Raw genomic sequence first — 24,547 nt, forward strand, 5'->3', positions numbered from 1 at the left:
CTGGGGAACCAGGATCCCCCATCCTGTGCCGTGGGGTGCGGACGCAAAAGCATATCACCAAAAGGGTTCCAGATGGCTGGGACCAAACCCAGGCTGTCTTGATGACAGAAAGCCTCCTTTTAGGAGGGTAGGTCCACAAGTTTTCAAACGGCATCCTGCAGGGAATTCTCGCGTTTGTGTGTAAAACGCACAGAGCACTCAGTAGCCTTTTATCCTTGTGAAGAGGGAATCCTCTAAATTTCACAGCGAGGGGAGACGGGCGAAGAAGGACAAAGACGTGATGGGGATCAAAAGGTCTCTTGCCATGGAGTGCCGCCTCTCTGCGCCGCTGGCGCCAGCCCGGAGCCCTACCCGGGGCCAGGTGAGGTCTCTCCCCGCTTCCCGTCCCGGGGGCCGAGATGCCCCCCACCTGGGGCTTCTAGAAGGCTGAGGCGGGTCCCAGCTGCGGGGGCGGGACCCGAGCGCTCTGGCGATTGGCTCGGGACGGCGGGCGCGGTCAAGGCCGGGGGCGGACGTGGGTGGGAAGAGCGCCGCCGCCCCGCGCGCCCCCGCTGCCGTGTCCCGCCCAGGTGAGCGCACGCGGGCGCCGAGCGCGGGGCCGCGCGCCCACCATGAACGCCAGCGGCCCGGGCTACCCGCTCGCCTCGCTCTACGTAGGCGACCTGCACCCGGACGTGACCGAGGCCATGCTCTACGAGAAGTTCTCGCCCGCTGGCCCCATCCTGTCCATCCGCGTGTGCCGCGACGTGGCCACCCGCCGCTCGCTGGGTTATGCCTACATCAACTTCCAGCAGCCAGCGGACGGTGAGCCCCCGGGAGGAGCCGGGGGCGGGGAGGGCGACGGACAGACAGACAGACAGACAGACTGTATCCCAGCCACCTGTGCGCTTTCCCGCTGGCTACTCCCGCGTCTTCCATTTTGCAGCCAGGGAAACAGATCCAGAGTTACAGGAGGGGGGCCCTGAGACAGGACCTAGCGACCAGTGTGCCCCGTACCCTGTTTGATGCTCCGCCTTCCGGAAGAGAGGCGATGCTGCTGAGTGAAAACAGCCAAGGGCTTTGGGGTCAGCCAGACCTGGGATTAGAAGGCCAGCAACGGTGCGACCTTGACTGAGCAAATGAGTCGTTCTGAGCTTCGGTTACCTGTCTGCAAAATGGGGGTGGTACCTGCCTTGTAGAGTGATTGGGAGGAGAGCAACGCACACCACCCGGTGGGGAAGATTGTGCCCAAGAAGGCACAGGTGATGGTGGGTGGGGCAGCCAGGAGTGCTCGGCCTCGGTCTGCGGCCCTTCCTGACAGCGGATCCCGAGGTCTGCATCAGGCGCCTCCACTTTGGGGAACCCCGAAAAGCTGCCTCCCCTCCGGAGTCCACAGCCCATTTCTCAGAACTGATAGGCTCGATCAGCGCTTGCCAGCTGGGTATGTCCTGACTTCTGTTCAGAGCCGAGAGGAGAAAAATCAAGAGCGCTGGGTTTTGTTGGAGCTCTGCCACGAGGGTGTGAACTTGAGCAAGTCGTCACACTTGGCACCTCTTCTTCTGTAAAATGGGACTAAGGCTTGTTCCCCAGGAACCTGGAAGGAATGGGAATTGTGTCTAGGAAGCAGTTCCAGTGTCATATGGTACATTATAAGCCCTCGGTATGTGCTAACCTAAGAAAAATCCTGGTAACTATAGCAGGTGTGAGACTCTGGAGACGTAACCAGAAGAGGCCTGCCCCAGACAAGTCCACAAGGGGGCGCCTTTACCTGAGGCTCCTGGGAGGCTGGGGAGGTTCCTGCCTCGGGGAGTTTGCTGGGGAGGTTTGGCTGGTTTCCCAGCAGGTGACTGAGCTGGATTCCAGGGAGCTTTCCCCTCTGCTCTGCTTCACCCCGCCAGTGCCTCTTGCCGTCTTCTGCCAAGTCCTGTACAACCTGATTTTATAGAATGGGAAATTGAGCTCCAGACAGGAGAAAGAGTTTACTCCTGGCTGTTTATGGCAGGACTGGATGGAAAACCCAGACTTCTCCAAACTTGCCCACTGAGTATTCCACGGTTCCTCTCCATGCCTTTGAAACCAGAAGTGTCCCTGTAGCTGGGGACAGCACGCCACCTGGCAGGACGATAGGCATATGCTCTTGTGCTTAGACATTCTACTGTTTACCAAATACCTATTTGAGCTAGGCACAAGGCGCTTTGCACAGGTTATTTAATTTTTTAACACTTAAAAAAATGATTTATTTATTTATTTGGCTGCACCTGGTCTTTACTGCAACATGCGGGATCTCTTTTAGTTGCAGCATGCAAACTCTTAGTTGCAGCATGTGGGATCTTGTTCCCTGACCAGAGATGGAACCCGGGCACCCTGCATTTGGGAGCATGGTGTCTTAGTCACTTGACCACCAGGGGAGTCTCACATGTTATTTAATTTTCAGTCTGTCTGACAAGCTGGAGGTGGATGATATTCTCTCCCATTGTTAGATGTAGAAAGTGTGTTAGTCAATCAGTCGTGTCCAATCCTTTATGACTCTGTGGACTGTAGCCCACCGGGCTCTCTGTCCATGGAGTTCTCCAGGCAAGAATACTGGAGTGAGTTGCCATGCTCTTCTCCAGGGAATCTTTCCAACCCAGGGATCGAACCTGAGTCTCCTGCATTGCAGGCATATTCTTTACCCACTGAGCCACCAGGGAAGTCCTTGAGTAGTATAATCAGCACCTCTTTCCAAGTGTAGAAGTGGGCTCAGAGATGTGATGTTCACTTTCCCGAAAGCCATCCTCTTTGGGATCAAATCTCAACTCTGCCACCCAGCACCTCTGAGCTTCGCTTTCCGCAAACTGCTGCCACCCTTGTCATAGGGACTCTCCTAATCATTTCCCCTTTCTGATCCTCAGTTTGTCTTTATAAAATGGGGGTAGGAATTCATGCTCATTTCACTATGATAAAAGAGTTGAAGGAGATCCTTCCTGGAAGTCACACACATGAATTCTGTTTATTCCTCTTGAGCCTTCAAGCTCTTATCTTGAATGAGACCCAGCCAGTGGCTCATTTATTGATTGGCTCAGCTCCCAATTAAGCTGTTGAGGGCTCAGGGAAAGAAAATACCCTTAATTAGCTCCTTTCTCTCCTCCTGTCCAGCGGAGCGGGCACTGGACACCATGAACTTTGAGGTGATCAAAGGCCAGCCCATCCGCATCATGTGGTCCCAGCGAGACCCAGGACTTCGTAAGTCAGGTGTGGGCAACATCTTCATCAAGAACCTGGAGGACTCCATTGATAACAAGGCCTTGTACGACACCTTCTCCACCTTTGGGAACATCCTGTCTTGTAAGGTCGGTGTGCCTGTTGCAGCGGGGTGGGGGGTGGGGCGGGCGGGTGGTTCTGGGTTAGACCCCTGGATGATGGTAGAGAGTTAGCAAGCAGCACCTCACTTTACACTTTACAAGGTCTTATCAGTAAAGTTTCAGGTTCACCTAGCACCTGCATGATAGTCGTTCTCAGTTTTATCTTCATAGAACTGTCAAGTGGTCACCTGTGGATCGGCTAACTATTACCGAATAACCACCTCTTAATATAGCAGGTGTCAACAGCAACTATTTATTTTGCTCATAATTCTGCCATTGGTGGTTTGGGCTGAGTTCAGCTGGGCTGTTCCTTTGCTCTTGGCTGGATCCTTCGTATGCCCACTGAGAGCTGGATGACTCTGCTTCTAGGGAGTGAGTGGTCATCAACTGGACTGTCCTGGCTTTCCTTCCTGTGGGCTTTCATCCTCCAACAGGCTCGCTCAGGCTGTTCTCATGGCAATAGTAGGGTCTCAGCAGATGGAGAGTGGAAGCTCGCCAGGCCTCTTGAGACCTAGGCTCAGAACTAGCACACTGTCATTTCATTGCATTCTATTGGCCAAAGTAAGTCATGAGAACAGCCCAAATTCAGAATGAGAGGGCAGTAGACATTATAGGACAGAACAAGTGGATGCAATAAGGCCCTTAATTGGGGCCATGGTGGCAGTGGACATCATGTTTGTAGCATTTCTCTTATGATAGAATGGAAATTTCCTAAGAATAGGGATCTTGTTCACCACTGTCTCTCAGTGGTGAGAGATATGGAAACACAGTAGGTGCTCAATAAATATTTGTTGAGCTAACAACTGTATTATCACTTGGGAAGGGATGTAGGCATTTCTCTGACTTATAGTTGAGGGTCAGGGGGCCATACAGCTGGCTAGTCTGTCCTGACAGGCCTAACCCTGGGTGTTTTTGCCCCCTGATTTTATGAGGATGGTTGGTTAGTTACCTTGCAGCCTTTGGCATGTCCAGCCTTCTGGGGAGGTGGCCTGGGGAAGGGGGAGTGATGGCGCCCCCATGTGTTAGAACTCTTCCTTGACTCCTACTGTGTGCCAGGCACAGTCCTGAAGTTAAGTGAGGACTTACCCCTCTCTGTGAGTGATGGGGTATTCTCGTGACTCAGAGGGGCACACAGACTGGACGAGGTGGATTAGCTGCTAAAGGCGCTGCATGATGGAAAGGGCTGTTTCCTAGCTCTGAGGATCAGTGGAAGGGGAAGTCTTAACTGTGTGCTAAGTTCCTACAATAAGAATAGCAGATTTCCCAGTACTTTCTGTGTGCAGATCTTCTGCATATACATCCTCATTGAATTTCCTCCAGTGGCCTCTTAAGATGTAAATAGGAGGATGCCTGAGTTACCGTGGAAGGCAGAGAGGCTCAGAACTGGGATCACTTATTCCCGGTTACATGTTACGGGGGTGGGAAGTAAGTGCGGAACCAGGATCTGAAGCAGTGAGTTTGCCGGCTTAGTTGAAACTAACTTAACGGGGATGAGTATGTCTGTCCCCATCATTGAGGGCTTGAGGCTCCCTCTGGATCACTGAGGATTGGAACGAAAGCTCTGTGTGACTTGGGCAAGTCTTTGAAGGCCTAATGAAGCCCTGTTGGGGGCCAGGTTAGGTACAAAGCATTCAATGTGGTCCATTACCCTGAGTGTTTGCCTTTATATATTATGAGGATGGCAGGTCAGTTACCCTACCCAAGACCCTGGTATATCCAGCCTTCTGGGGAGATGGCGAGGGCGGGAGAGAGGTTGGGAGCGATGGCACCCTCTGTGTTAGAACTTGCCCTCGCGTGCTCTCAGGCTGTTGGGAAATTGTGAGACTTTTAGCAACAGCAGGAAATTGAGCTCTGAGGGAGATGCATTGGGATCCAGGGAGACAGAGGCCCAGGAAGGACAGTGCCCTGGGGCTGAAGAAAGGTTTATGAGGTACGGTGGGTCTCCCCTGGTCTGGAGCCAGGCTACCCAAGTGCAGAGGCCAGCCCAGCCTACCAAGCAGGGAGGCAATGTAACATAGTTGGTTAGACCTTGGACTTTGGGGCCAGGAGTCCTGGATTCAAATCCTGCCTCTTCCATTTCCCGGCAGTATGGCCTTGGGCTGGTTGTTTCAGCTCTCCATTACCTCAGTTTCCTCTAAAAGGGGGCAATGACAATACCTACCACATAGGGTGGTGGTGAATGTATTGGTTGGCCAAAAGTTTCATTTGTGTGTTTCCATAACATCTTACAGAATCCCTTGAATGAAAATTTTGGCCACCCAGTGTTAACTCAGGTAATTTTCACAACACGGGTAGCCCTTGAAAGAGTAGTGGACTCCCCATTAAGCGTATGTCAAAGTGTTACTTGCTCATCTGTGTCCGACTCTTTGTGACTCCATGGACTATAGCCCACCAGGCTCCTCTATCCATAGGATTTCCCAGGCAAGAATACTGGAGTGGGTTGCCATGCCCTCCTCCAGGAGATCTTCCTGACCCAGGAATTGAACTAGGCTCTTCTGCATTGCAGGCAGATTCTTTACCACTGAGCCAGTAGGGAAGCCCATTAAGTGTCTACAAGAATCAAATGATTTTTTTCTGCTGGCTGGCTGACCTTGGACAAGTCATTTATTCCCATTCTCCCCAATCAGGCATTTGAGACTCAGAGGATAAGAATGGCCTGGAAGGGTTCTTATGACAAATATATCAGTATGGGATGCCCTTAGCAGGTGTTTGGCTTGGAGTGTGGCACAGTCAGTGTGATTAAATCTGAACGGCAGAGCTGGGCTTGAGTTGAACGTGGAGAGGCCCTACTTGGGGCTGGACGGGTGTGTGTTGTTTATGGATTTGGAAGCAAGACTTGTGCAGCGCCAACTGCAGAGCCTCAGTTGTCAGGCTGGTGTAGTTCTGTGGATTGTAGGAGCTGCTGGGGGTTATTCCCAGAGAGACATGGTCACAGTTTCATGTTAGAAAAAGTGTCGCACAGGTCAGCCCAGAAAGAAACTGGGTTGGGAAACTGGGATGGTGGTCAAGGTAGAAAAGTGTCACTTAGCTGAGTGGGGGCTGTCCCCTCAGTGAGGGGAGCCAGGGACCCCATTACATGGTCACTAGGGGTCTTAGTGCAAATTCAGTCGGAGGAAGGGGGACTCTATGAACCCAAGATCTTTCCTATTGTTGAGGTCTGTCCTAACTTGAGTCGGAAACCTTGCAGAACGGCGGTAGGATGTTTGTGGATCTTTTCAAAATTAGAAACAAGTCTGCTGTTGAAACAACTAATTGGTAAATGTTTTTTGAAAATATTTATTCAGCTGCAATTTTTTTTTTTTTTTCAGCTGCAATTTTTGTTGAAGCATGTGAACTCTTAGTTGTGGCATATGGGATCTAGTTCCTTGACCAGGGATCAAACCCAGGCCCCCTGCATTGGGAGCATGGAGTTTTAGCCACTGGACCACCAGGGAAGTCCCATTAATTGCTACAGTGTAAACAATGTTGAAAGAAATAAAATAAAAAAGATTCCATCACTTTCAACTCTAGTTCCCCAAAATAGTAATTCTTAACAGTTTTGCATGTCTGTTTAAAGATTTCTTTGCCAAGGTATGGAAGCAACCTACGTGTCCATCAACAGATGAACGTATAAAGATGATGTGGTTTATATATGCAATGGAATACTACTCAGCCATAAAAAAGAATGAAAAATTGCTACTTTGCAGGAATGTGGATGGATGTGGAAGGCATTATCCCAAGTGAAATAAGTCAGGAAAAAACAAATACATATGATATCATTTATATGTGGAATCTAAAAAATACAACAGATGAGTGAATATAATTAAAAAAAGAAGCAGCCACACAGATATAGAGAACAAACTAGTGCTTACCAATGGAGAGAGGAGGAGGGACAGTATAGAGGTGGGGGAGAGGAAGGTACACAGTAGGTGTAGGGTGTAGGATTGCTCAGGGGTATATTGTATAACACACAGACTATAACCAATATTTTGTAATCACTGTAAATGGAAAGTAACCTTTAAAAATTACATAAAAAGAAAGATATAGCCATCTCACACTTTCTCTCTTCCTACTTCCTTTCCTTCCTTCTTTTATCTTTCCCCTCTCTGTCACTTTTCCATTCTTTCTCTCTTTGTCTCTCTCACTGCCCATATGTTTTCCACTACATATGTATTTCTTCTGTTAGCAGAAACTTAAATGTTATAAAAAAATGCCAAAAAAATTTTCTCAAATGTGTAGATGCCCATTTGAATCCAAGTGGACTTGATTTTTTTTTTCCCCCAAGTAACAATATACCTTACAGGTAACTCTACCAGCCATGAAATCTCTTCAACTATGCATACAGCAGACCAAGATGAATGTAATGTTATTTACTTAACCAGTCTTCTCTCTCTCTCTTTTGTTTTTTTTTTTGGTCTGCCAATAAATAGATTTGTTTATTTACAACAGATTAGCATTAATAAAATGTACAAATTAAGTGTATAAATATTAGAAACAGTGTATCATTATTACTTTACTATATGCCAGAGACAGTGAAGTGAGGTGGTTCAAGTCTCAGTTTGGGTAGTCACTAGCTGTACAGTCTGGAGCAATTTACGAAGCCTCTGTTTCATTTCACTTATCTGTAATAGGGGTTAATAACTTCTACCTCATAGTGTTATAACAGGGATGAAAGAAGTTAATTTCACACAAGCAGCATTTGGGACGCCAGTCTCCTCTTGATGGACACTTGGGTTGTTTCACGATGCAGCAAGGGAGGGCAAGTGACTTGAATCTAATCCTTTTATCCATTGCATTAGGAAGATCATTAAAAGCTGGTCTGTGGTATAGACACGACCTGTGTTCAATCTGAGCATTCTGTCCCTCTTTACTGTGTGATCGTAAGCAAATAGATTGACCTCCCTGAGCTTTCATTTCCCATCTGTAAAATAGGGCTGTTGAATGACACAAGATTGTCTTGACAGGCAGGGAGCCAGCCCTCAGATATTGGTCATTTATCACGATTGTCGCTCTTTTCTACGGGAACCTCCTGTTGGGTGCTCTGTGTCCTGTTTCCCTGTGGCGCAGGTGGTGTGTGATGAGCACGGCTCCCGCGGCTTCGGCTTTGTGCATTTTGAGACCCACGAGGCCGCGCAGAATGCCATCAGCACCATGAACGGAATGCTGCTGAATGACCGCAAAGTGTGAGTGAGGAGCTGGGGGGCGTGGGGTCAGGGCCAAAGGAGCAGAATCATGGTACAGCCAGCCTGGGACCAGTCCTACTGCTGCCAGCTAACGGACACCAGACACGGAGCGGCTGCGGTATTACCGGCAGTGGGACCTCGCGTGAGCTGCTCAATCTCCCGGGGACTGCCTTTCCTCAAGTAAAACATGGGGCTGCTGACATGTGTTAGAGGGTGATTCTGAATAGTAAATGAGGGCATGCTTTGGAGATTCCAGCTAATGGCCAAGTCATCCATGGACTCAGTGATCTGTGTCTGTTTTCCAGCCTTCTCAGTACGGCTGTGAACTTTATTAAACCTTTTGTTTCCTGGGATTTGGAGACAGGGAGGAAGGTTGGCATATGCTTAGCCTGCCACTTTCATGCCTTTAAGTTTGGCGTCTTTCCCACTTTACAGATGGGAAAATTGAATCACAGGTGCTGGAGAGAATCTGCTCTGGTGATTTTCTCAGTTAGTTCTGGTTCTTTTTTTTTGGCTGTACCGGGTCTTAGTTGCAGCATTTGGGATCTAGTTCCCTGACCAGGGATCAAACCCAGCCGCCTGCATTGGGAGTGTGGTGTCTTAGCCACTGGACCACCAGGGAATTTCCCCCTGGTTCTGGTTCTGCTCATCAGGTGGCCCAGCCCTAAGCCTGAGGCTGTGCAGTGGAGGAGACTTTGAGCTGGGAAATGCCCGGGGTCATTTTGTCCAGAGTTTCTCCATCAGTGAAGGTGAACTTTGGTGGGCTTTTCCTGAATCTCCAGAAGCGTGTTTCTATTTTTGGCAGCTTTAGTTTGTCTGTTTTCCTGTTACCTGGTTTTCTTCCATTTTTGGTGCCAGCTATAACTATCTGCACTAAATGTCTTATAAGTACCTCAAGTTTTCTTATGCTTTCTTTGTTTTCCTTAATCTAGGATAGTTTCTTAGATTTTATATTTATGTTGACTTGGAAACTACAATTTTTAAACTTCATATTACATTTAAATTATTTCAGTGCCCCCAGCCCCCACCCTGCCACCTGCCCTAGTGACACTGGCATAAACTGCATCTGGTTCTCTCACAACCAGCGCACCCAATACATGTTAAATGAATAAGCAAATCCCTGTGGTGTGAGCTTGATCCCCAGTTTTACTGGAATGAACACTGAGGCTCAGAGAGGTTAGTAACTTGCCTGGGGTCACACAGCTTGGCAGCTACCGAGTGAGGATTCAAGCCCTTTTCTGTGTGACTCCCAACTTTGTGCTCTTGTCTCTTGGGCACTCAGCTGCCTCATGTGCAATAGGAGATCCAGTGCCTTTGTCCCAAGAGGAAAGTCATCTGAACCTTATTCTGGGACATAGAGTCTTGGCTGTTGGAGGTGGTTTGGTCTTGGAATATTGTCCTGCCCAGTCCCCAGATGAGGAGTACAGAGGCCCTAAGGCCAGCGGCAATTGACTCAAGGAACCCAGGCCTGCTGCGTGGGCTGGAGCAGGAATGGGGGCAGTTGATGGCAGCTGTAGGCAGCTGCCCACCCTGTGTGTCCACAGCTTCGTTGGCCACTTCAAGTCCCGACGGGAGCGGGAGGTGGAGCTGGGTGCTCGGGCCATGGAGTTCACCAACATCTACGTGAAGAACCTCCATGCGGATGTGGATGAGCAGCGCCTGCAGGACCTCTTCTCCCAGTTTGGTGGGCGTGTTACCCAAGGGAGTTGAGGATCACTTCTACTCCTAGCTCAGGCTGTGGGGAGGGCCCCCTGGGGCTTCCTGAAGGCTTGGGGGGAGCGTGGGGGACTTCTTGGGGCTTCCTTGATACCCCTTTGAGCCGAGTTGCCCTTCCCAGGGAAGATGCTGAGTGTCAAGGTGATGAGGGATGACAGTGGCCACTCCCGCGGCTTTGGCTTTGTCAACTTCGAGAAGCATGAGGAAGCCCAGAAGGTAGGAGCATCCCCATGGCCCTGTTTCATGGAGGAGGTGCGGAGCCAGGCCTGGGAACAAGCGAGATTAGGAGCGGAGGGCTCCAGCTGCCCATGGAGGAAAAAGTCCCTCCCCAGAATAGATCCACAGGAGCCAGCGCCCTTCATGCCTGTGGTGAAGGCAGATACCTTCTGCTTCCTCTGGTTGCTTCCATACCCTGAGGTTGGCTGGCTTTTCACAGAATCTTATTACACGGGAGCTAGTAGGGGCCTTTGAGACAGCCATTTTTTTGGCCCTGCACGTGGCATGTGGGATCTTAGTTCCCTGACCAGGGATCTAACCCTCACTCCCTGCAGTGGAAGTGCTGAGTCTTAACCACTGGACCACCAGGGAAGTCCCAGCCATTACCCTCTTCTTGACTTGATGGTGGGACTGAGGCCAGGGAGGGGCAGTGCCATGTTATTCCTTGCTTCCAAGGCTTTGGAAACGTTTTCTCAAAACACTTCCCCTCCCGTATTCTTTAGACCAGTGCTGTCCACTGGAAATATAACATGGGCTACATGTGCAGTTCAAAACTGTCCAACAGCCATGCTAGCAAGGATAAGAAGCCCCCATAATTTTAATAATATATTTTGTTATTCAAATGATCACTTCAATGTGCTATAACAGTAATATAATTGTGATACAAAATTTATATTGATAAACACTGAGATTTTTACATTTCCTTTTTTGTATTAATTCTTTGAAATCTGGTGCCTTTAGCACATGGCAGTTCAGACTAGCCATATTTCAGGTATTCAGGAGCTGCATGTGACAAGTGACTGCCATGTTGGACAGTGTAATTATAGATTATTGACAGGTCTCAGCTTATACTTTTCCCTCATCAGGAAGCCACCTCTTCCTGTCCTCAATGCTTCTGATGAGGTGCCCCTCCTGTCTATCTCCATCATTAGCCCAGATTCTCCTTGGATAGAACTGAGGGCAGAGACTGGGTCTTGTGTCACCGTTAAATCTCTAGTATTGCTGGTAGGTACTAGGTACATATATCCTGAGCTAGGGAAAGGTTCAAGGTCATACCATGAGTAACAGAGGGTTAATGTCCTATTCTGCCTCCCACCATGAAGCTGGTTCCATGGCTGCTGCTCCATTAAGCTCACTGGTCATGGAAGAGCTCAGCCTACGGTGGGATCCTGGGCCCATCTTGAGAGCAGTCACTTCTCCCTGAGCATGCACCACAGGCCAGGTGCTGCCTAGTTTTTCATACGCTCTCCTGTCTCTCCCACCAGTGTGGGTTCTCCTGTAATTATCAGGATCCAGCAGGTTGTAGCTAAGAAGACAGATCATTGGAGTTAGGACCAGTTCTTTCTCTGAAGTTTTATCCTTAAGTAAAGGGCTCCTTTGAAAACTTACTTTTTGTGTTCTTGAACTAGTCCTGTCCTTTTGTAGACTTTGATTGTCCCAACTATAAAATGATAAGTTGGAGTAGATGGATGAAGCTGGCAGGGGAAACCATAATCTCTAAAGTCTTAGGTAATGACCTGAGACTCATGTAGACAGTCAGTTCTTGGGGGCTCAGTGTTTTTACATATATTTATGTTCGTCTGCATGTTTAGGTAGAGAAGCAAGTCATCATCATGTGAAAGTATTTACTAATGAACTGACCACTTAAAAATTCAGTTCCCTTCCAAACATTTCTCCTCCCTAACACCAGTGTCTAATCCACATCTTTGAGTCAATACACATATGGGTCTGCCTTTTGCAGATTTTTGCAGATGAACTGATGCAAATTCAGTTCATTATGAATGGGCTACAGAAAGACATTGTACCTCTTAAAGAAGATGTAGGATTTCATGGAATCAAAACCACTGACAGTTTGGGATCTGGCAGGCTTAGGTCCATTAACTGAAGAAAAATCAACAAGGGTTAAGAAGTCAGTGCTTTTAAACTAAAGCCTTCATAGTTAGCAGAAAGGGTTCTCTGTGCTGTGAAACCCCAACATGAAGGCAGTGGATGATGGCATCACACCATTTTGAAAGAATTATGCTTGTTGCTTTGTTCAAATCATCAGTGTGTAGTTACACTTGGAACCTACTAAATATTAAGTATGGGAAATGTCGCAAATTAGAATTTCACTTTTTAAAATAAAGCTCAAAGCAATTAAAAAAAATATCTATACAGTTTACTCTGAAATTTTGTCCCATGTTTCTTAAAAAAATGGATTCACTTTAAATGGCCTTGATCCTGGTACCAGTTACTCTCAGCTAACGAGGCTGGCCTGACTTGCAGGTGGCGCCCCCTGGACCCAGAAGATGGGACTGGAGGCCAGGTTAAGGCCAAGGGCTCATGAGAGTGGTTACCAATGAGGTAACTGGTTGCCTCTTCTCTGCACAGGCTGTGGTGAACATGAACGGGAGGGAGGTGAGCGGGCGGCTGCTCTACGTGGGCCGGGCCCAGAAGCGGGTGGAGCGGCAGAATGAGCTGAAGCGCAGGTTTGAGCAGATGAAGCAGGACCGGCTGACCCGTTACCAGGTGAGGGTCAGGCTTCCTGGGGCAGCTGATTCAATGTGACAGTGTGCGTGCTGAATGTGGCTCCCTCCCCCAGCAGTCCCACTTCCAGAAACTTGGCTTTGGGGATGGGAAGAAGGGGAAGGGGTTACAGCTTCCGGGTGCTGGGCTGGCTGAGTGATGGGTGGGGTGCCGGGGCGCTGCCTGCTGGGAACTGGCGGCTTGGTGGGCAGAGCCCATATAAGCCCCTCCTTCCATCCCAAGGCATTCTGGGACTTGGAGGGGAAGGGTTGCATCTAGCCGGTATCCTTTTCCTTCCAGGGCGTGAACTTGTATGTGAAGAACCTGGATGACTCCATAGATGATGAGAAACTGAGGAAAGAGTTCTCTCCCTATGGAGTGATCACCAGTGCCAAGGTGAGGGCCTGGGGCACCCACAGGGGGTCCGTAGCCTTCCCTCCCATCCTCACTGCCCTTGAACACCCCACCCCCGCCCTGCCTTGTGGTTTTCAGGGAGTTGGTGGTGCTATGCTGCTCCTTCCGGAGTGAGAACTGGGTCTGACCCCACTGAAGCTTGTTGTTTATCTGCATCTTATCTGGACTGGAGGGGAAGAGGGTAGAAATACAGTCCCACTCACACAGCTAGCCTTGGGGCTCACTGTAACCTAGGTTCATGCAACAAGCATTTATTGAGTGCCTACTGTATGCCAGATACCAGAAATTATGTCTCAGAATTTCCATTGACTTATGTTGTCTGGCCCTGGCCAGTGATATAACCCCTTTCTGGACCTCAGTTTCCCCATATGGAAAATGAAAGAGTTGGCCTGCATCATTCTTTGCTCATTATTTATTGAGCACCTGCTGTGTGCTCAGCCCTCTTAGCATCAGAGACGTGGTGTTGGCTCTGTGACCTTGAGCAGATGTCTTCCTAGCCCCCTCTGTAAGATGAGGGTGTTGGACTCCCTGGATGGTTCTGAACCCTGGCTTCTCATTAAAATCCCCTGGAGAGCTCTAAAGTAGACTCCCAAGTCAGAGAACCTGAATGTAGATCTCTGGGCATCTTAATTTTAAAAGCTCCCCAGATTTTAAAAAATATTTATCTGGCTGTCTCAGGTCTTGGTTGTGGCATGTGGGTCTTTGTGGTGCACAGATGCTCTAGTTATGGCATGCAGGCTCAGTTGTTGCAGTTTGCAGGCTTCGTTGCCCCAAGGAATGTAGAATCTTAGATCCCTGACCAAGAATTGAACCCGTGTCCCTGGCATTGCAAGGTGGATTCTTAACCACTGGACCACCAGGGAAGTCCCTCCCCAGATTATTTTTAAGAAGAAAGACACAGTGATCATTCATTCCGTACTTGAGCACCTGCTGTTTTGCCATGCCCTGTGGGGAGCACACAGGAATAAGTCAGATGTAGTCCTTGCTCTTGAGTAGCTTATAGTCTTGTGGGGAAGTCAGATGCATCACTAACTCAAGTCTACTATAGGGTGTGGGGGGGGTGAGGTCAGTATAGGAGGCAGAGATGTGGTGGCTTAGCAGAAGAGGAAGGAGGACTTCCTGTAAGAAGTAGCAGTGGCAGCAGCATTTTCCTTGGCTGTGAAGAGGTAGGGAGCTGCAGGTGGGAATGAAGAAATTTCCGAAGAGACCAGTGTAGGTGAGGGCCTTGGGACCTACACATGTAGTGTGATGGTTGGGTTCTTAGGAAGTGGTCTAGAAGTTCTTTTGCCTGTTGAATCCTTTTTAAATGTCCTTCAGGGAGCCTGTTACATGGGGATGAGGTTCTAACAGTTTCTGAGTTAAGGACCTTTTCTCAAAAAAAAAAAAAAAGAAAGCTATGGGACATGTGAATTAAACACCAGTAACTCTGATTCAGTTGAACAATCAGTAAGCTGAAAAATTTGATTTGTATAAGGCTCTGGGCCCTCTTTGCTGGCCAATGCATACTTTATATAGTACTGTGGTTGTAAGCTGGGATTTTAAAGTTAATCAGAACTAGGTCTAAATCCCAGTCCTAGCATTAACTAGTTATAGAACCTGAAGGAAGCTATTTGGTTTACTTACCCATCTGTAAAATATGGGGGTAATATTACCTACTTTGAGAGGTGTCCTGAGAACTAAAAGGCCTGCAAGTGGAGCACCTGCCCTTGATAAGTAGTGAAATAATGATCTAATTGTTTACACTTCTTGCATATAACTTCAGAAGGCTCACTGACCTCCTTGAGGAACTCTTGAATTGAAGGGAATTGTTAAAATCTGATTGCTTAGAGATGAGGCACACTGGGGTGATAATCTTGTTATAAAATGGGAATTTTATATAATCTTACATAAACTTACATAATTTATTTTCTATTTTATAAAATAATGGTTGAAAATGAGATGATAGTGTTGTAAACATGTTATGTAGATTAAGTTCATAGTAAGCTCTGCATAAGTATTCATCGTATAATTTTCTCTCTTTTTAAAACTACCCAATAGTAGTTCTTATTAACTTGTTAAAACATTGTTTTTGTGCCAAGAAAATTTGGTTGTCTGATAAAGCTTATGGACCCCTTCTGAAGATATTTTTAAATGCATAAAAGAAAATTCATAGTATTACAAAAAACAACTGTATTGAAATATATTTGTTAAAATACTAAGGTGACAGCAGTATGTGCTCCTTTAGTAATGCATCAAGCTATAAGATCTAAAAAAAAAAACTAAGATCTGGGGGAATTCCTTGGCCATCCAGTGGTTAGGACTCTGTGCTGTCACTGCTGAGAGCCCAGGTTCAATGACTTTCGGGGAGCCAAGATTCCCACAAGCCACATGGCACGGTCAAAAGGAAAAAAAAAACTAAAACTAGTGAAGTGACAATGAGCCTAAAAGATCGAGGTCAGCAATAATTAATGTGATAGGAAAATATCCCTCTTGACAAAGTCTACACAGCTAATGCTACTTTATTTTTTCTTTGCCTATATTCAGAATAGAAGGAAATGCTAATGTGAAAATACACCATTTTTTCCCCATCGAAGTTCACAGACCCCTAGAGTTCTATCCAGTGATTTTTCTGAGGGGATCTGTGAATGCTCAGGTTAAGACCTTGTATGAATGGGTAGCAAAGTGCAGTTGAAAATCACTGATGTTAGGGTGTGGCCTCTAATAGAGCAGATTTACAGTGTTCTCAGCTCAAGTCCTCATGGAGTCAGGCCAGTGTCTTGACCGTAAAAAAAAAAAAAAAAAATCAGGAATCGTAAATGCAATATGGATTGAATCTTGGAAGAGAGAAATGTTAGGAAGGCCAGTGAAATCTGAATGAAACTGGTGGTCCAGTTAATAGCATTGTAGATAATAATTCATAGTAATGTCCCAATCAGTTGATATTGTAGTTTTGTCCCAGTGTTAACATGGTACATATGTCAAGCTAGGTGAAAGGTATGTAGTAAGTCTGTACTACTTTTGCAACTTTTGTATAAATCTAAAGTCTTTCCACAGTAGAAAGGTTTTGTTTTTTCCTTAAAGATCACCTTTATGACTGATATGAGCCAGGTTGGAAAAGTGGCTTCTTTTTTCTTTTTAAATATGTATTTGACTGCTCAGGGTCTTAGTTGTGGCATTCAGGATCTAGTTCCCTGACTAGGGATTGAACCCGGGCCCCTAGCATTGGGAGCACAGAGTCTTAGCCACTGAACCATCAGGGAAGTCCCAGAAAGGTTACTTTAATAGTTTGAAAAAGACTAAGAACCTCTTCCCGAGATTTTCAAAGAACTTGGATCATGCCTTGCCAAGGCAGTGGAGGTTTTCCAGCACTGTGCATTGGGTTTAGTTGTGGCTAATTTGTGACCTGCTGTCTGGGTGACCCTGAACAAGTTATTCTTTTTTTTTTTTCTTAGTAGTGAGGATTTTTGTTTCTATTGCAAAGAAAATCAACATGATAAAGCACCAAAAATAACAATTCAAATTATTTTCCTCTTCCAAACAAATCCCTTTAATGGAATCTCTAGAAACTACAGCTCTTAAGAGCATCTCACATTGTCCGTAATTCACAAATGAACTACAGAACTGTATGGGTAGTTTAATGAAACCCAGGGAGTAGTTGAAATACAGATTTTTCATCACAGTGACGCCCACCAAGAGGTTTAAGATTGTGGCCTGGCTGATGAACCCTGCCCCTAAATTTTAACCTGTCCCAAACGATTGACCCACTTCATTATAGCCTCACTGATGAAGGCAGATATAGTAACAATTTAAAGCAGCTTTCCATCACTACTTAGGAACATCTTTTAAAAAATATTTATTTATTTATTTGCCTGTGTCGGATCTTAGTTGCAGAGCGTGGGCTCTCTATTTGCGGCTTCTGTGGTTGCAGCTCATGGGCTTAGTACCTCTGAGGCATGTGGGAATCTTAGTTCCCTGACCAGGGATTGAGCCTACATCAGCTGCATTGTGTGGTGGATTCTTAACCACTGGACCACCAGGGAAGTCCAGGAAAATCTTTAGGAGGAAAATCTGGAGGTCAAAATGCACTCTGAAATGCACCTGTTCTCACTAACTCTGGGGGATGGTCTAGTAATTGAGGAACAGCCCCCAGGTAGCAGGCGGGCTGGTCTTGGGCAGGTCATCCTGAGCCTCACTTCCATCACCTGTAAAGTGGGTGTGGCCATGCTTCCCCACTCAGGTGGCTCTGTATGTCAAATGAGAAGGCCTGTCAAGCATCTGGCATGCGGTGGGCCTCAGTAAATTTAAGGGTGAGAGGACCTCCATCAATTGCAACTTCTCCTGGGTGCCCTCTGCACCAGGCCTTCCCCCTCCCCAGGGAAGGGAGGGGAACTTGATCCCCGGAGTCTTCCTTCTTCACCCCCAGCAGCCCTTGTCTTGTCTTGCTTTTAGGTGATGACAGAGGGTGGCCACAGCAAAGGGTTTGGCTTTGTGTGTTTTTCCTCTCCAGAAGAGGCGACCAAGGCCGTGACAGAGATGAATGGGCGCATCGTGGGCACCAAGCCACTGTATGTGGCGCTGGCCCAGCGCAAGGAAGAGCGGAAGGCCATCTTGACCAACCAGTACATGCAGCGCCTCTCCACCATGCGGGCCCTGGGCGGCCCCATCATAGGCTCCTTCCAGCAGCCTGCCAGCTACTTCCTGCCTGCTGTGCCCCAGGTGACTGCCTGCCCGCCTTCCTTCCCTGACAGCCAGGGAGAGCAAGCAGATCCAAACTTTGCTGGCATAGAGGGATTCCCAGGGTGCTTCTGCTGGAAACTCACTCGGCAGGCGGCCATGGTCACCCCATCTCTGAAAGGGGTAATCGTGTGTCTGTCCAACAGTGCTTCCTGATCTGGGAGAGATTTGTGAATTTTGTGCAGAGAAGGATACTCTGTGGTCAAATACTGGGTTGGCCAAAAAGTTCATTCACGTTTTTCCGTGAGTTCAGTCCTCAGTCATGTCTGAACTGACTCTTTGCGACCCCACGATCCACAGCATGCCAGGCCTCCCTGTCCATCACCAACTCCCGGAGTCCACCCAAACCCATGTCCATCGAGTCGATGATGCCATCCAGCCATCTCATCCTCTGTCGTCCCCTTCTCCTCTTGCCTTCAATCTTTCCCAGCATCAGGGTCTTTTCTAATGAGTCAGCTCTTTGCATCAGGTGACCAAAGTGTTGGAGTTTCAGCTTCAACATCCATGAGCTGTGATGGAAAAATCTGAACAAACTTTTTGGCCAACCTAATACATTGGGAAAAGATTGCATTAAGCCAGACAAGCCTAGATTGCTTCACTGTGTACCTTCTTCCACGGTAATATGCCAGCAGGCACCGTGACTTTCCCAAACTGGCAGGATTTGCAGAGTCTCCCAACTGAGATGGTCATTTTTGTGGGCTGTCTGCTAACATCTCTCCTGGATGTTGATGTCCTGAGGGGTCTGGTTTGGGGAGGGAGCTTGTGTGACCTGGAGGGGTAGGAAGATGAATGGCTCAGAGGATGGGGAACATTCCTTCCCCTTAGCGGTTACTTAAGCTGACAGGAGGACAGTGGGATGTGTCACCATTTTATCTAGGTCACTGGGCTAGTACCACTGATCAGCAGAGCAAGGACTGAGCCTGAGATCTTGCCCTGAAGGGCCCAGGGCTAACAGACCTCCTAAGATGGGGAGCAGGAGCCTTCACCCCAACTTTGTGGGTATTTGCTGACCAGTTCCCAGGAGGGGAGACTGGCATTCCTGCAGTGGTGTCCTTGAGGGGTGCAGTTGCTCATCGCCTCCCCCTGCGCCCCCCGATGCTGCCACCCCCCTTCACTCCAGGTCTTTCTCTCCTACACAGCCTCCAGCCCAGGCTCCGTACTATGGCTCTGGCCCACCCATCCAGCCTGCCCCCAGGTGGACAGCCCAGCCACCCAGACTGTCATGTGAGTGACCCAACCCCTCCCCCATCACGTGCCCCCCCCCGGAGGGGGCAGAATGTGTTAAACATGTGGACTTGGGGGTCAAGCCTGGCCCTGCTGCTTCCTAGTCATTTGGGTGGGTAACATCACCCCTCTGAGCCTCGGTTTCCTTCTGTGAACATGAGCCTGAGTGAGATGCATGTAAAACACCAAGGACAGGGCTATGTGCATGTAGAAGACACGCACACATGAGCTGTTACCTTCGGTGAGCTCCAAAGGCTCTCCTGATTGGTGGTGGTGAAAGTTCCTGCAAAGCCTAGGAAACGAAACTCTGTTGGCAGTACTGTTGAGGATGGTCCTTCTCTTCAGAGGGAAGTTCACCCTGACCTGAAGCTGACTTTGGGGGGCCAGGGTGTGCGGTCCTGATACCTATGCCTCTTGGGGTCCCGGGTAGACAGAAGTTGGCTTTGTAATTGCAGTTTTCCATCCCTCTCCCCTGGAGGTCTGGGTCTCCGGTGAGTTCCCTCCCTCCTCTGTCTGCCTTTCATGTTCACCTTGCCACCCCTTCCTCACCTTGGAACTGTCAGGGTGCAGTGTGTGCCTCTGATTGTTCCACTCGGCTAAACTCTCTCCGTGTTCCCTGTGCCACAAGCCGCTTACTCGCCCAGGGCCTCGGTGGTCCGGCCAGCAGCCATGTCTCGGCGCCCCTTGGCCCCCGTTGGAAGCTCCAGGCAGGTCTCCACCCACATGCCACACCTGGTGCCCCACACCCCGCAAGTGGGTGAGTGTGGGCAGGGCCAAGAGGAACCGAATGGAGAGCGGGGGCGGGGGGGAGCGGGAGGCAGCGCAAGGGCTTGCTGCTGGGGTTGATGCTGGTGGGGGGTCAGAACCGGCCTCCACGGTGACCCTGCCGCTGGCCCTCTTGGAGGGCAGTGCTGGCACGGGAAGCTGTGCAGTGTGGCAGTCTGCGTGGGCTCCAGGGTCCTACAGACCCCGTTCTGGGGCTGACTCACTGTGATCTTGCTTGCTGCTGACCCTGGTATCCTCTTCCCTAAAATCCGGGGGAAAACAGTGTTCCTGCTGTGTTATGTGAATGAACGCAGTCATACCTGCAGGGGCTCAGCTCCAGATCTGAATCTTAAGTACCTCGGCAGCTGTGAACAGGGGCGTAGGTGCTGGCTATAAGGCAAGCATCTGTCCCTTCCCCCGGCAGGTGTTTGCACATCTGTGTGCTGACCCTTTGCGCCGTTTAGGGAATTCAGTGTGAATGCTGGTTTTGAGCTGTTAGGCTTTTGAGTTGCTGTTGGGCCTTATCATCCCTACTTGTTTCTTCCAGCCAACATTGGTACCCAGACCACAGGACCCAGTGTGACGGGATGCTGTACCCCTAGCAGGCCTCTCCTGACGCACAAATATTCCACGCCAGCACACTGCACTGATCGGGTAAGGCTGGCCCAGCTGCCCTCTTAGTTTGGGCTCCAGGGGTGCCTGGCTCAGAACCTTCTCTAAGGCGTTGCTGGTCTCTGGGCCTTGGTTTTCTTCTTTTCTTGGCTTGTAAAGTTTCATTTATTAATGTGTACCATCAGAAGAGATATTCTGCCCTTCCCTGTCCCCCGCCTCCGCATCCCACCCTTACTAACAGAAAGGGAAAAAAGGCTAGGATCACGTTTTGTTTTTTTCATCACAAGCCCCTTTGCCTTATTACCAGAATTAACTTGGGTTTCCTTAGTACTTAAGTGGTGAGCAGTGAGAATGTGATCAGTCTGCAGAACGGAACTGAAAACATCTGTAATTAAAAGACTGTGTGTTTATTTCCCTGCCCCCTAAAAAAGTCTCGAAGTCAGCATTTTCATATCATGTCTAGAATTTCTGTGTATATACTTCAAACTATTTCCTGCAGAATGAACAAAAGTTGGCTTTAGAGAGCAAAATGATTTTGAAGTTACCAAGATGTGCAAAGTGAAAGCTGAGTCTGACTCTTTCCAGTGACATGGACTACATCCCCCAAAGTCCTCTGTCCATGGAATTCTCCAGGCAAGAATACTGGAGTGGGTTGCCCTTCTTTTCTCCGGGGGATCTTCCTGACCCACGGATCAAACCCAGGTCTCCCACATTGCAGGCAGATTCTTTACCAGGGAAAGCCCACCAAGAGAGGGTCAGAAATCACGCTGGGGATGCGGCCATAAAGCTACCTGATTAAGAGGTGCTTATTTGGCACCAGGTGGTCAGTAATGTGTAGCTTCACTTGGCCACATGCACTGGTTCCTAGCACCACAGAACAGGTTTGTATTAGAATGTCACTTTGTCTTCTAGTTCACTGTGCCCTTGTTAGGGATTCTGCCCGCCCCTCCCCCCTCCCCAATTGTCCCCAATTGTCCATGTCTTGCCCCCTGTTCCCCCTCTTCCAGAGACTTCCTGGAGGCCTGTGCTCAGCTGCTAGGGGTAGCTTTGCCCGCCTGTGTGGTTAAGGGATGTGTCCCCGTACCATGTGCAGGTCCAGGAGCCCGCCGTGCGTGTCCCCGGACAGGAGCCCCTGACCGCGTCCATGCTGGCCGCAGCGCCGCTACATGAGCAGAAGCAGATGATCGGTGAGTGGCTGGTTCTCCTACCCCGGAGCAGGAGGGGGCGCCACCAGCTGACTCACCAGCTGGAGGTCAGATGTGGAGACCAGGTCCCCAGCCTTAAGCTGACCCTGCTGGGTGACCTTGTCCAAAGCACCTTTACTTCCCAGGCTCCTGTTCATCTTAGAACACTGGTCAGACCAGGCAGTCCAAGATTTCTTCCAGCTTTGCTGTTCAGTGACTTTGACTCAGGCTGGGTGAAACCCCAGATGTGGGGAGATGGGTGGGGGGAGCTCGAGGGGGTAGGAGGAGGAGCGGGAGGGTAGGGTCTCGGGTTTTTGCCAGCAAATGGCCTGTCGGGGGGCTGCTGATGGGAAGAGGCTGTGACCACGTTTCATCAGTCACCCAGTGCCCACTGCTGGGAGGCAGGCTATAAACACGCACTGGGGAAATAAACGGTGTCCCCCCCACCTGAGCTCCTGTGCATGCATCTCCCTCCTGGCGTCTGGCAGGCCCTGCTGAAGGGTTAGGGTTAGGATTAATTAAAAGAATGAAATGAATGAGCTCGCCGTGGTCCCTAGGCTTTCTCTTCACCAAGACCTCTAGGCTCTTCTCTGAAGGCCCCCACTGCCTTCACCCCATTGATTACTCAGCTCACTGGGGCTTCTGTCACTTTCCTACCCACCCCTCAAAGAAAAACTCCAAATGGGCTTCATGGAGAGGGAAGGCTCTGTGGGCAGTGCCCTGGAAACTTCTTCACTCTCCTCGTGGGAGAAGCCCTCCTGCCCCCACCAGTGGCACCTAGCACCCCGTCCTGGCTGCTCCCTCCACACATCGCCACCAGCACGAGGCCCCGTCCCTGGAAGTGCCCACTGGCGGAACGTGAATTTATGTTGTCTGTTTGGCTCCATCGTCCCTCCGAAAAATCAAGTTCCACATTATTGTATCCTGTCTAGAATTCCATGTGATCCTTCAGATCACTTCTTGCCCAGTGAACAAAAATGACTTCTTGCCCAATGAACAAAAATGAACTCTTGCCCAATGAACAAGAATAGTTTGGTTTTTTTCCCCGCCACACCACAAGGCATGTGAGATCCTAGTGCTCCGAGCAGGGATCGAACCCACGCCCCCTGCATTGGAAGCACAGTCTTAACCACTGGAGTGCAAGGGAAGTCCAGCAAGAGTAGTCTTTAAACTGCAATCAAGGCTGTGCCAGAGCGCCCATGTGCTGTAACGTATAATGTCAAATTGGATTCTTCAAGCCAGCCTCCAAGGTGGGGCTTGCTGTGTTCACCTTACACTTGGGGAAGAGGCTTCTAAGCAGGTTCAGTGACACACCTGGAGGGAGCCACTCTGGAACCGAAACCTGAAATGCCTCTCTGTTCGGTTCCACGATATACACCACCCCCTCCCGCCCCCTGCCCCCAGGATGCCGGGCTAGCCACCAGGTGTGTGCCTAAGCCTCCGGGACTGTTCTGTACAGGTGAGCGTCTCTTCCCCCTTGTCTACAATGTCCACGCCCACTTGGCCGGCAAGATCACCGGCATGCTGCTGGAGATTGACAACTCGGAGCTGCTGCTCATGCTGGAGTCCCCGGAGTCCCTCAATGCCAAGGTGCGCTGGAGTCTGGGGGCAGCGGGGAGGCCTGAGGGTGGAGGAGGGTTACAGAGCCAGGTGTCTGCTGCTGGGACTGAGGAGGGGGGGTTTCCTGGCTAATACCTGCTGGGGGTGGGGGTGGGGGAGAGCCTGGTAAAGGCCTGCGGCTTCAGCCCCTCCCATTCTCTGCAGCTCCGCAGGCAGGACTATGTTACAGGGAGCTGTGTTCTGACCCAGCCTAGGGGAAGGATTCCCCCTGCTGTCTGGCTAGGGTAGAAGGTGGCCTTTGGGGGTTTCTGTCCTGGGAGCTGGTGAGCAGTCAGATGACAGCTCTGCAGCAGTGCTGGGGAGGTGAGGGAGGAGAGGCTGTCTCAGGACCCTGCTGGGGCTGCTGCACTGGCCGCCGCCCCCCCCCCCCCCCCCGCCCCCATGTACCCCACAGGTCGAAGAGGCTCTGGCAGTGCTGCAGGCCCACCAGGCCACGGAGCACATGCGAGGAGTGAACCTGCGCTGAGGCCAGGTGGGTGGGTGCGGGCGGGAGAAGGGTGGGCTGAGCCCAGAAGCTATAGGAACAGGGCAGGGACATTCAGACTCCCTGAGAAGGCAGTGGTGTCACTGGCTTATCTTGGAGGCATTCGGGGAAGCGCTGAGGATGAGAGGCAAGGACAGACTGTGTAATGGGAACTGGTATGGACTCGGGTGCCCAGTGGAGGGGTGGTTCTCTCACTGGCTGCCCACCGTGGGGGTCTAGCTTAGAACAGGCTGGCCTTGCCCTGGGGCCCGCCTGGTGGTGCTTGGGCTAGCCTGCATCCTTACTTACACTGCTGTGGTAGTTTTAGAAGCATCTTATCTTTTCATCCCCAGAAAATGGAATCCTCACTCCCTTGGCCGAGGAACAGCGTTTCCTGCTCTTGTCTCTAAGGCCCTGTGAGCCGTGACTTCCCGATTGGGGTGTATCTTACTTGAGCTTTTTGTGGAATGAAGGCTGGTCACCGTGCCAACCTCTAACCTGTTGCTTTATGTATTAAAAGTGCTGCAAACTCCACCTTGTCTCTCAGGAGGCCTTGTGTCAGAGGGAGGTGGGCGGGGCAGAGGGTAGCCTTGGTGGGGGCTTTGGCTGCAAGGAACAGGAGCCTAGATGTGT

General features: G+C 49.7%; 1 protein-coding gene across 4 annotated transcripts; it reads left to right on the forward strand.

Annotated features, from left to right (window-relative positions):
- The first annotated feature begins 564 nt into the window (after nt 1–564).
- PABPC1L (poly(A) binding protein cytoplasmic 1 like) lies at nt 565–24,446 on the forward strand. 4 transcript variants are annotated; one of them, XM_061127343.1, is made up of 15 exons: nt 565–804; nt 3,115–3,308; nt 8,367–8,482; nt 10,027–10,166; nt 10,320–10,414; nt 12,785–12,922; nt 13,220–13,315; nt 17,762–18,028; nt 19,186–19,270; nt 19,899–20,027; nt 20,583–20,689; nt 21,741–21,834; nt 23,291–23,421; nt 23,846–23,923; nt 24,268–24,446. In XM_061127343.1, the coding sequence occupies exons 1-14, from the start codon at nt 612–614 to the stop codon at nt 23,915–23,917; spliced, it is 1,857 nt and encodes a 618-aa protein (XP_060983326.1). In that variant the 5' UTR covers nt 565–611; the 3' UTR covers nt 23,918–23,923; nt 24,268–24,446. The 4 variants fall into 4 exon arrangements, with proteins under 4 accessions (XP_060983326.1, XP_060983328.1, XP_060983329.1 ...); XM_061127345.1 differs by lacking the exon at nt 19,899–20,027; XM_061127346.1 differs by lacking the exons at nt 8,367–8,482; nt 10,027–10,166; nt 10,320–10,414.
- Nucleotides 24,447–24,547: the final 101 nt, after the last annotated feature.

This window comes from Dama dama, chromosome 23 (genome assembly GCF_033118175.1).
Source record: "Dama dama isolate Ldn47 chromosome 23, ASM3311817v1, whole genome shotgun sequence".
NCBI lineage: Eukaryota > Metazoa > Chordata > Mammalia > Artiodactyla > Cervidae > Dama > Dama dama.

Bases quoted from the DNA above. Each gene is read 5' to 3' on its own strand.
- PABPC1L (XM_061127343.1), top strand. From the start codon at position 612: ATGAACGCCAGCGGCCCGGGCTACCCGCTCGCCTCGCTCTACGTAGGC. The intron at 3,309-8,366 runs GTCGGTGTGCCT...CCTGTGGCGCAG, and splicing joins GGAACATCCTGTCTTGTAAG to GTGGTGTGTGATGAGCACGG. The intron at 13,316-17,761 runs GTGAGGGCCTGG...TCTTGCTTTTAG, and splicing joins GAGTGATCACCAGTGCCAAG to GTGATGACAGAGGGTGGCCA.